A 12948-nucleotide genomic window follows, 5' to 3' on the forward strand; every position below is an offset into this window, starting at 1 on the left:
TGCGCCCGACACAAAGCACCACTAGCTTGGTAAGTGTAGATGTATCCCATAGGTATTATTTTCCTGGGATTATTCATGACAATCCCGACGACATTTAACCCCCAGTGCTTCAGGAGTGGCACTAAGAACGCATGGCACATGAAACATGACTCTGAGACACTTGGATCAATTTCGACCAAACCTAAAACAGACTAATTGCTGTCTAGGAAAGAATATGGTGCAGCTGGGACGTCCGTAGCACCGTTAGGAGTGGAGTTCGGCCCCGCAATAAGGTGACATAATATAAATAATCGCAAACGGCCGACGTTAGTGCTAAATCGAAAACTTCCGCCGTCGGCACACTGGTAGACGAGTTAACGTTCGCCCCTACATAAGATAGAGGCAAGTAACAGGGCAACGCACAGTGATCAGCTAGTAAAAGATAAAAATCTCATCGGTTTAGGAGGATACTTAACAAATTGCTTCCGTGTATCCAACACGGATATATAGTGAACTAAAGTTGATTAGCGAAACAGAACATAGAAAAAACTTTTTATCAAACGGCTATTTATGTGCCTGCAACGATTTCCTCTCCTGTACCAATTGCTTAACCTCAGTGACATATCAAACGTCCTCCGTTATTTGTTGTACATATTCCATTCAGCCTTCTGTAAAATGTTTACCCCCACCCTTTTACTCCCTCTACTTACTAAGCCCGACATATGTTCTATCATCCTGTCCTTTATTCCAGTTACTGTGTTCCTCGTGTTCCTTTCCTCTCACACTTTATATGAGTCCACACTCTTAATCAGCCCACTTAACAAATCTCAAACGCTTGGATCCAAATGTTTCCAGTTTATCCCACTGTCCATAAATTCACTTTCGTACAATACTGAGTTCTAGACGTACATTCTAATAAAGACATATGTTCGATATGAGCTTAGTACTTACGGCCAGGAATTCCCTCTTCTTGCACAATTTTTCTCGTCATATCATCTTTTCCTTGTCCGTCATGAGTTACTTCGCTTCAGATGTAGCAGCCCTTAGCCTCGTCTACTAAACTGTCCCAAAGTTCGATCGGTTTATCGCTAACCTATTTTCTGCTACGCCGTGTTACTTCGGTCTCTGATTGGTTTATTTTCAAGCAGGTTCAGCGCTCATCACACTGTTCAGTCATTACTTCGCTCTGAAACTGTGATCCCTCTCTTTTTATTCCTGCAGACAGAAAACGTTCGTCCTGTTTGTGCCATTTCCGTACTTCGCAGACTTGGTTTCCTTCAGGTTCATAACAACTCAATAAAGATCTTTGGATAGATAGGTTACCAGAAAACATCTCGTACTGCCATCAAAGCTTCATCGCCTCACAATTGACTTCAGTTTGCACATTCTCTTCTTGAGAAGTTAGTGTTAAGTAAGGATGATTTTATAAAGGTAACTAAGGATACATAAATACTCCAGAGATAAGAATTTACCCCCGTCACAAACAGTAGCAACATTTATATTTGTCTAAGAACGTCAGGCTCACATTTCCAATTACACAAATTCGACGTTGGAAATTTTTGTGACTTAGACACTAATCGAAGGAACTGCAGCCTACTGTTCCAACTTGTCACTTCCTCATTCTATACGGTTTAATCGTAAAACAAAATTTTGTCGTCACACACTACTGTGTGCACCACTGGCAGAAGGGAACGTAAGATTTGAGAATACATGTGGGATTACAGTAGGTAAAATTAATGAATTTGTTAAAACTGTTCTCAAGGAATAAACCGCAAAGTCTAAACTTCACTAGGTTCGCCTACACGGTCGATATAGCATTAATAAAGAATTCCAGGACAGATTTAATTAGAATGGTGCAAAGCTATCACGAAACTAACGGAGAAACAGGGGTGCGTGTTAGAGATGATGGAACGCATGGAAAAGAAGATAAGAAGTGCCTTTTGGCTATAGATGACTCAATATTAAACAAGACTTGACAGTCTATATACGGGGTGGTTGCAGTTAAAACTTCGCTACCTCAGCCAGTGTAGATGGAAATTACTTACTGTATTGATACCCAACTTCAAAAGGATGACGTTCAGACTGTGTGCTGAACTTGAGCGTTACTAGTCTTAGTGTCACAACTTGAAGTTAGCAGCCGCTACCTGTACGGAGACGTAGGCCTGAAAACAAGCATCAGAGTGCATTGCAGTTGGAGACAGTCAACATGGTCTGGACACAGCGAGCGAGGCTTCACTTGTAAAACTGTTTTAATAAAAGAGCAATAGGTCTCTCGCTCATCCCAAGTATCGACGCATTAAAGGGATACCGGTAGGTCCTCTTTCGCACACTGAGGTTGAACACAATTTGGAAGTTGGAATCAACGGATGATTAGGAAGTTGCTCCTGAGAGTGGCCAACGACCAACTGTTGAAGTTACTGTTCCCATGGCTGAGAATGCTGGACGCAATGTGCGATCTTCAAGCAGTGTACGAGCTGTCAAAACGTCATGGCCAGCTGTCAAGACAGCTGAACACGTCATGGCCAGCTGTCAAGACAGCTGAACACGTCATGGCCAGCTGTCAAGACAGCTGAACACGTCATGGCCAGCTGTCAAGACAGCTGAACACGTCATGGCCAGCTGTCAAGACAGCTGAACACGTCATGGCCAGCTGTCAAGACAGCTGAACACGTCATGGCCAGCTGTCAAGACAGCTGAACACGTCATGGCCAGCTGTCAAGACAGCTGAACACGTCATGGCCAGCTGTCAAGACAGCTGAACACGTCATGGCCAGCTGTCAAGACAGCTGAACACGTCATGGCCAGCTGTCAAGACAGCTGAACACGTCATGGCCAGCTGTCAAGACAGCTGAACACGTCATGGCCAGCTGTCAAGACAGCTGAACACGTCATGGCCAGCTGTCAAGACAGCTGAACACGTCATGGCCAGCTGTCAAGACAGCTGAACACGTCATGGCCAGCTGTCAAGACAGCTGAACACGTCATGGCCAGCTGTCAAGACAGCTGAACACGTCATGGCCAGCTGTCAAGACAGCTGAACACGTCATGGCCAGCTGTCAAGACAGCTGAACACGTCATGGCCAGCTGTCAAGACAGCTGAACACGTCATGGCCAGCTGTCAAGACAGCTGAACACGTCATGGCCCACTGCTATTTCGGGTAGCGAGAGAAATATCTAGTGCTGTTCCAGGCCGTCGTGGATGCAGCTGGTCGTAACACTCAGCAACGTTTGTAACCTGGAATGTAAACATGGTATGCATTTTACAAACGTTATCTCTTCATGTGGAAATTAAAATCAAAATGCTTCTTGCAATGGTTTCTCTTGCTCACACTCTTACAGACTTCCTACGTTCCATGGTCTTATGACCACTCTGTTTTCATGGGACCTTCAGAAATACAGTTTAATCATAACCAACCTGTACTTCGGAAGTTTCTTCGCTAAAGAGAATAGCAGATGCCGAACTAGACGCAGATCACTTTAGTTGCATCAGAATCTGAAGAAAACTCAGCACGAACTACAAAATTAGCTGATAGAGCTCTACTGTAATGCCATTATGTGTCATGTGTGGCCTCAATATCGAGTAAATAATGAGGAAAACCAACATTTGAAAGAAATTTTTGGCATGTGATCGATAAGGTTCCAAACACTCGAAAAGAAATGAACTAAAATAACTGTAAAAACCCCGCACAGTCATAATGTTCAAAAATGGTTGGGATGGGTTGGTCATTAAGTATGAGAGAAGGTAGACTACATAACAAAGTATTCTCCAGAAAAATAGATAGAAAGTGAAGAAGACTGGATATAGTGGAACAACATCCGGGACGTCGTATCAAAGACGTAACAGCAAATACATAACACATTAGAAAGAAATCGAAGAGTCTTGGGCATTAGGTGTACGGGCGTCGATAAGTGCCTTGCCGATTGTAGGGAAGAAAGAAAATTAAGGCCTAAGAAACAGTAAAACTGCGAAAGAACGGTAAAGCAATGCAATTATTTATGACAACCAGTGAAGAAACTAAGCGCTTCACAAATAAAATAGCGAATGATACGTAACTGTTACAAAAATTACAATAAAACAATTGGTGAGATGTCTTTCTCTGCTATTGCTGAGCCCACTTGACCGACACTTTTCTCCTCCTCCCACCCTCATATTCTAGTAAATTCAACTTTGAAACACTCTTGGTTTGAGTTGTTGCCGGTTTCTTCCTTAGATTCTTAATATTATTCCTTGCTCTGTAGTCCGTCCGCATTCCTCGGAAATCAGAAATTTAAAATTAACACAGAAAATTTTACGTAATTCGAAAAAAAAACTGTCCAGGTTTCCTGCATAAGTTATTCATTTCGTCAGATATCCTTTCGTCTAAATGAACATCCGGTAAGTTTTTCTAATGTGCTACTTCTACTTAATATGTTCCAATCGAGTCGATCTCTGTTCGAACAAGGTGTGAATTTACGCGTATTTCTCTCTTCACCTTGAGGATAAGGAATTCAAGGTAATAATATAGCTCCTCTTTCTCTGGCTTTATACAGGCAGCGCTGCTAATTAAGAAACTAAATAATCCCTGCCATAACGTACTCTCTCTCTCTCTCTCTCTCTCTCTCTCTCTCTCTCTCTCTCCCCCCCCCCTCTCCCCCTCTCCCTCTCCCCTCTCTCCCCCCTCCCCCTCTCTCCCCCCTCCCCCTCTCTCCCTCCAAACCATTATGAATTGAGAGGCAGAGCGTACCTATCACTGAACAAGAAGTCACCAAGGTTTTTGTTCCAATCGTGTACAGTGCACAAAAATGACCGCTTAAACTCCTCTTTGCACGGTGATGGAGTGTACGCTACGGGAGTGATGCGTAAGATGCTGAAGAATCTCCTGAGGATCAAACATTTGTGCTACCCTTAGAATACGTTAAATATCAACTGTTAGTCCTGTTTCCTAGGGACTATACACACAGTATTTTAGGATGCGCTGCATAAATGTGTTCTCAGCAATTTCGTTGCTTGACTGACGGCATTCTCGCAGTATTTTATCGTTGAACCAAAGATTGTCATCTGCTCTTAAACCTACGTCGTCATTCAGTTTTATTCCCCACAAATTGTTACATACGGATAATTGTTAAAAGTTCAATCATGAAAGTTGACTCATTCATATTGTAGTTATAGTACATTACTTTTCAGGAATGTTCCCATCTTTCTCTAATTAAACTGCTTCCAGTTTCGTTAGTGATCATTAACTCCGTGACACCATCTTACCTTAATTTAATGGTATCGTTCCATCTATTCTCATTCTAAACTTCAAATTTCAACTTGATAAGCACCATACTATCAACACCCATGTCACGGTTTTTGCATGACTTTAATGCTGCGTAGATTAGGAAATACGATATGACAGTAATGTACCTTAATCGAAACTTCTTTCCTAATCATCATTCTTTCATTAGCTGAAAGATCGCAGTAGCACTTCCCATTCTTTCACGTTATCCTATGTTCTTCTGGTTTCAGTCCGAACACTGGTTTGCTTTTAGTCAGGTTGTTCCACATTTTTCCCCGTCTAACTTCCATCATTCTTTTGCAGCAGGACTTTCCAAAGGCTTCTATATTACTAAGTGCTTAATTTCCACATTTCACTAGAGTACAAAATTCTAAAATTTAAATTTACTTTCAGTATTAACAATTTCCTCTTTTGGACAAATTTTCTATTGCCACATTGTTTTATAAACTTCACTTCGGCCGTAACGAGATAATTTGATACCCAAATACGAGCGTCATTCAATAATATATCATTCTTTTACAGCTGTGTATGCAGGAAACGTCTTTCTCAGTGCTTAAAATTAGACGCTCCTTCCGCACTTCCGGGGAGTTTCGAAAAATTCTAACAGATCGTAGAGGCACAGTGAACCATCAAAAGGTATATGCGCTACACTCTATTAACAAGCAACGTGATATAATCGAATTCTTGGTTGCGGAAAAAGAATTCGTGGAGAACGTCCATAAACATTTCTGTTCAGCGTATTGTAATGATACAGTTAATAACAACATGGGGCGATGGGTAAAGTTGAAGCATTCGTAACAAAGTTCCAGAATTCACTAATCTCGAGGATAGTTCCCGCTCCCACATTATTCTTGGGAGAGCTGGCTGAAACTTTAAGTAGACAGCTCGGAGATGTTTAGTGAGTCATGGAATATATATTGGAAAGATAGGTTAAATACCCTAAGAGGGCGAGTGTTCATTGCAGTTGAGAGATATTCTCTCTGAGGTCGAAGTCCAGTCTGACAGTGAAGCTACCTGGTCGCATGTAGCGTGTGTCGGTGAAATAGTTAATTCTTGGATGTTTTTATCGCCCCACCCAATTCCGCTGTGAGAGTTCTAGAGGCATTCAAAGTACATCTACGTCCAGTAGCACGTAAATACCCAGATTATGCAGTACTGCTTGGAGGCGACTTTAACCTACCGAGTATATACTGAGACGTCTATGGATTCATTGCGGAGTGTTAGTTTTCCGAAGTACTTTTCAAAGCGTTCTTCTAAAACTGCTAAGCAGCTAGCCCACATGAAATATAAATATTTTAAACCTTGTAACTACAAGCAGACCGGACGTTACCTACCGCGTAAGCATAGAGACGGGGGATTAGTGATTGTCATCATAGTGAGTTTAGTTACAAAAGTTGATAAAGCAGCCAGGAAGGCTAACAGTGTTTGTTAGAAAGTGCAGAAGTTAAGATTGCAAATCGTAGTCAGTAGTAGTATGTGCCTAGTACGTGCATTAAGGCTGCAAGACCATCGTGGTTTAGTAACGAAATTCGGAAAATGCTGAGGGAGCAAAGGCCGCTGGACTTCGTCCGTCTGTGAAAAGATCTCTGCGCGAAGCATACAACTATCACAACCTTCATTCTTTAGCAAATTGATCGTTTGACAGGCTCTCGTATGGACGACATAGTAACAAACATCCCTGGCAAAGAGAGACACATGAAAGTTGGAAAGAAGTCAGTCGCCAGGTCCGGATGGAATCCCAGTTCGATTTTACTAATTGTTCTACGGCTCTGGCTCGTTATGTAATTTGCATTTATCACGAATCTCTCGCCCAGCGCAGAGTCCAAACGACTCGAAAAAAGCGCAGGTGATTCCTTTATATAAGAGTAAAAGAACAGACCCACAAAATTACACCACTATTCTTAACGTGTGTTTACTGCCAAATCCTTAAACATATTCTCAGTTCCAATATCATAAAATTTGAGGCCGAGAAGCTTACGTCCACGAATCAGTACGGTTTCAGGAAGCATCGCTCGTGCAAAGCTCAGCCTTCCCATTTCTCACATGATACTCTGCGAACTGTAGATGATGGTTACCAGGCAGATTTTATATACATATATTTCCGAAAAATATTTGGCACGGTGCCCTACTGCGACTGTTACCGAAGGTACGAGCATGTGGAATAGTTTCCAGAAAGAGATTTTCACTCTGCAGCTGAGTGTGCGCTGTGGCAGTGGGTCGAAGACTTCGTAAAAGACAGAACTCAGTATGTTGTCCTCTACGGCGAGTGTTAGAGATAAAGGTACACTCGGAAAAATCCCATGGAGGTGTGATTGGATCGCTGTTTACTGTATACGTAAATGATCTGGCGGACAGGGTGGGCAGCAATCGGTCGTTAGTTGTCGATGATCCCGTGTGTCGAAGTTGGGTGATTATAGGAGGATACACGATGACTTAAACAAAATTTCTAATCGTTGTGATGAATGAAAGCTAGTTCTAAACGTATAAAAACAATTAGTGTAGATGAGTAGGGAAACACAGCTGCATTGTTCGGATACAGCATTAGCGTCCTGCTTGACACCGCCACGTCGTTTAAATATCTGGACGTAACGTTGCAGAGCGATACGAAATGAAGTGAGCACGTAAAGATTGTAGAAGGCGAATGGTAGATTCCTCTTTATTGGGACAATTTTGAAGAACACAGACGCTGGTGCGACTTACTGAGTACTGTTAGTGTTTAGGAGTGTACTAGCGGAACGAATTGAAACAATTCTGAGGCAGGCTGCTGGACTTGTTACCAGTATGTTCGAACAACACGGAAGTTGTTCGGGATGGGAATTCCAGGGGAAGATGACATTCGTAAAGAGGAACATTACTGAGAAAATTTAGATAACCGAAAGTTGAAGCTGACTGCAGAAAGATTCCACCGCCAACATTTCGTATAAGGAATACGAGAAATTAGGGCTCACTCGGAGGTATATAGCCAGTCGTTTTGCCCTCGCTCTATTTGCGAGTGGAACCCAAAGGAAATGACCAGTAATGGTACCAGATAACTTCCGCCACACACTGTAAGCTAGCTTGCGAAGTATGCATATGTAGGAAGAGAGTTAAAGCGTCACGAGGTGCAGAAACTGATCTCACTCATCCACCTCTTTCCGGACGTTTTGTAATAGCCACTACCCCTGAAACCAAATTCCCACACTGTGGACCAGGCATGCAGTGAAAACATTGCTAAAAGCCCAAGAGCTTTTAATAATAGCGGATTACATTCTCTTACACATCTGTGGTGTAAGGCGACAGAATGACAGATGCTATCTAGGTAAATAGAGAGAGAGAGAGAGAGAGAGAGAGAGAGAGAGAGAGAGAGAGAGAGAGAGAGAGAGAGAGAGAACTGTGGGGCATTTATTCAAACACCCTCGTAGCAAAACTGCCTACTTTGTTTCTCGTTCCCTAACCTGACGTCTTCAACATCACCTGATTTAATTAAACAATACGATTGTTTTGGTTTTGTTGTTAATCTTGTATCCTTTAAAGACAATGTCCCTACCGTTCAACTGATCAAAGTCCTTTGGTATCCCTGACAATTAGATGTCATCGGCAAACATCAGAACTTTTATTTCTTCTCCCTGAACTTAAATATCTTCTCCAAATTTTTCTTTGGTTTCCATTCTGCTTTCTTAATGTGCAGATCAAATAACATCTGGGATAGGCTACATGTCACTTTTCAACCATTGCTTCCCTTTCACGCCCATCGACTCTTAACCGCCGTCTGCTTTCTGTACAGGTTACATAAAGCTTTTACGCTCTGCATTTTACCCCTACCACCTTCAAAATTTCACAGTGAATTCCAATCTACATAGCCAAAAGCTATCGCTAAATTTACAACTGCTTTAAACGTAGGCTTTCTATTCTTTAACACCTTTTCCAAGATAAAGGCGTAGTCCATAATGCTTCGCGGAGTTCCTACATTTCTCCGAAATACAAACTGATATTATTTAGATCTGATTCTATTATTTTTCTATACTTCCGTAAATAATGCGTCCGTTTCTTGAAAACATGGCTTATTAAACTGATGGTGAGGTAATTTTCACACCTGTTAGCATCTGCTTTCTTTGGAATAGAAGTTATTACCTCATTAACGTCAGAGCGTGTGTCGCTCCTACGATACAGATTGCACACAATATGAAACAGTATTATCACATTTGCGCCTCATCCCGCATTCCAACAGCATCTCCATAATTCTGAGAGCATGTCGTCTATTCCAGGGGAGCCTTGGTTCAATTAGATCTTTCAGTACTTCTTCAGATTCTGCAAACTGTATCATATTTCCATTTCCTGTACTTCCTCTTCCTTTTTTATAATTCGGTTCCTACTTCCAGGTTCCATCTCCTTAATTTCCTACGTCTGTTACAACCTGCAATTAGTTACTAATTTCAGTCGGACAATCTTTGTCCGGGAAATATTTTGCCGTGGAAATATTTCGCTGGCCAAAATCTGGCTTAGATATGCTTGATTGTATAATGGTAATCTGAACCAATCTGGTGTCGCCAGGTCACCCCACGTATGTAGCCTATCATAATTCCTACACAGTGTTAGTGAGGTTTAAATTACGCTGTGTAACATTCTTCAAGGCAGCTTCTCATTTAATCCTCCTCCCCCTTCCCCCTTCGTACCCCAGTCGTCTCTATATTCTCCTAGTTCTCAATCTCTTCCTTCACTTCCTACTAGATTCCTGTTCCACTGCTATATTTTCGGTTTCCTTAGATACCTGAATTTTTTCTCATTCTCCTCTGCAGAGCCATCGTGCTTCTGTCGTGGCTGTTGCCTTCGTGTCTCTCTTGACTACGATAATGGTTTTACTATGTTGATCGTAGCTTGCCTGCAGTGCTATTGTCATGTTATTAGACATACTACTACAGTACACTTATTTGATTTTGTACTCCTATCCCTATACAGAATGGACTAGAAGCTATTATCAAAAAACCACTTCGCTCTTCCCCTGCCTCACTCCAGCAGCATTCCGCGCTTTTGTTCGCTACGTTTCCACCGCCAGCCGCATATTCACTTCAAACGGCCCTTCTCTTAAAACATTTGTTTGTTCTTGCTCCTGAAACCCTCATATTAGGAGATTAGTTGAAAACCAGTTCCGTAATTTGTGTTGCAATGTACATGACTAAAACTTCAAGAAAGTTAAAGATACGAGCAGACGATATGTTAAATGCTGTATACTTCAGTAGTTCATTACTAAACATTTTCTTGAGTATATTTTTCCCGAAATGTTTCTCTCGACCGTGCATTTCAGTAGTCGACAAAGTGAATCCCCTCAATGGTCAGTTTATGGGATCTTTCCACGATATTCAGACTACGCGAAAGAAAACAAGAGATCGGATAGGCTGGCAGAACTTCCTCTCCTCGTGGAACGATTTTCGCTTTGCTTTAAGGAAGAAGGGGCTGATGACCTCGCAGTCTGGTCCCTTTCAAGATCGTTTTTCTGTAATCTTTGAAGTTAGCCATTAAGGGTAAGCCGAATGGAATGAGACGTACTGAGCCATGTCTGTCGTTCGTAATGAACTGTACTGTTGATGTACTTCAGATTTGTAATAACAATTTGGGAAATTCCTGTCTTTCAAGATCTCCAGAAAATAGATAACAGGGGTAAATCCTCTTTACAGCATTTACTGCAATAGGAAAGAGTATAGGCTACGAATAATGCACTGCCGTTTCCTGTTCTAAAATCTAAACGTGAGATAAAACTGGGACTTCCTTCAGGCTGTGATTTAAAAGTACTGACCCTTAAGAGTTTTCTTTCTGGTTAACGGGTACCTCAGCAACAGGTTCTAAAAATAAAGTAACTTTTCCTGATTAGGTTAATATTGTATATCTAAACTGTAGAATTCGTAACATACAAGACGCATTATTCTTATTTATGTGAATCAATAAGCATAACTCGTATTGTTTCAGGTTATGGAAGAAACTTGTACACACATATCGTGGCCTACCAGGCTGAAAATAGGAGCAAAATCTAAAAAAGGTAAGAGACAAAATATAAACTTTGACTTGTAGGCTAGCGAGAAGAAACCCTGAAAGTAATGACGCAGATCTTTGTCAACGATAATCGTACGCCTCTTCAACTGGATAAGACTCCAAAATGGGCCTCGTTCGCATTGGTAAATAATGCGCGCTTAGTGTTAAATTTGACGTAGAGAAGTTGCTCTGAACTAAGAGAACTGCCGCCGAACAAATTGTTACTTGGAGATATTCTTGTACAAATTAAAATTGCAGCGACATGCATATATCCCAGTGACCAATAAGTCACAAAATATCCAAAATGTAGGTAGAAAACATTTGATCATGCGAACATCCGCAACTGAGAATCGCTTCAGTTACCAGTAACTCATTCATTGCACGGCCGGTTTCGAAGCCTAATCTTCAGGCAGCATCAAATAACTGAGACATACATATCTGGAGGTCGGGCCAGTCAGTCACGGAGGGACAGGTCGCACTTGCGTCAAATTCCGTGTTGCGCTGTCAAGGCGGACGCAGCGGTTGCTGGTCCTAAACTCCCACGCGTTCGTTTGGCGTGGGTGGGATCCCGTGGCTGTCCCGACCGCTACATTTGTCTCCGTAATTACGTGGTTGCACTCAAGATAACGCATTAGGCTTAAAAACCGGATGTGTCATAAATATTACTCGCAACTGAAGCGGATTTTTTGTTCTATCGAAAATGCAGGAATCAGTGGTCATTGTGACACAGAGAAGTGGAAAAGTGGCTGTAAAGTATAAGCTGAATGTGTCTTATTCGTGATGTGTATATGATACTGTTTCACCTTTGTCACACATTAAAAGGTTACGGTCAGCACTTCCGAAACTGACATGCTACTGAAATGCGTTAACTTCTCCGTTGACATAATTCGCATACTCTTCTCGCCAGAGCAAGAATACAATCTAAGAGCTTACTCCTGTGTGCAGTAAGCAATTACCGGACTCACTAGGCTTACTGGTCAGTCCAGAAGCACAGTTTTTGTACTGTATTTATACTTTCAAAAATGTAAGTTTTGACATAATTGTCAGACTTTATTTTGCTGTCGAGTATGATGGCAACAGATTATATGGTAAATCAGGGCAAGCATTTGGTTCTATGTGAGCTGGCTTTAAGTGATAAAACATAACGCAGCTCGGAGCTCGAAATTAATGGAGCATATAAAGTCTTGCTGTGTCGCGCGTGCAACATTTTGATCGCCAGGATAAACTCGAGCGCCGAAAGTCGAATACGGGCAGTAACTAGCGGGAAGGGAAAAATTTTTGATGGAGAGAGGGAGGGGGCCGGGGGTTACGTGCAAAACGTACCAGTCAGCTAAGCACTTAAATTTGCAGCATCCGTTACAGCAGCCTACATAGAGATGCGCATCTAACAATAGTGGACCACTACAATGCGGACGCTGACTTGTCATCTCGGCCGTTTGGACCCGCAGCATCACTGCTACTAATTTAAATGTAACGTTCGTGGCTACCTGCCGTCTGAAGCGTGGAATCCCTGCACTTTGTTTCGGCGCTGACGGAGAGTCCTCTAGTACGAGAGTTGTCCCTCGATGGAAAAAGCCAGCAATAAGAAGAGAGGAAAAGAAAGTGTGAAATGGGCAGTTCAGCTTTCCGAGCCTGCAAGAGGTAATAAACATAAATTTTTCTTACACGCTATGAAGGTCTCGCTAATCGTAAAACGATCGCTCTTTCC

The 12948-nt window shown here is 42.0% G+C and overlaps 1 protein-coding gene across 1 annotated transcript in view; it reads left to right on the forward strand.

Annotated features, from left to right (window-relative positions):
• Positions 1–11180: 11180 nt before the first annotated feature.
• The window catches only part of LOC126455856 (protein bicaudal C), a 134266-nt gene continuing 132498 nt past the window's right edge, over positions 11181–12948 (forward strand). Inside the window, exon 1 of the mRNA XM_050091618.1 lies at positions 11181–11247. Coding sequence (XP_049947575.1) covers positions 11181–11247 — 67 coding nt within the window. The remainder of the gene's footprint in view (positions 11248–12948) is intronic.

Source organism: Schistocerca serialis, chromosome 2 (genome assembly GCF_023864345.2).
Source record: "Schistocerca serialis cubense isolate TAMUIC-IGC-003099 chromosome 2, iqSchSeri2.2, whole genome shotgun sequence".
NCBI classification, from domain to species: domain Eukaryota; kingdom Metazoa; phylum Arthropoda; class Insecta; order Orthoptera; family Acrididae; genus Schistocerca; species Schistocerca serialis.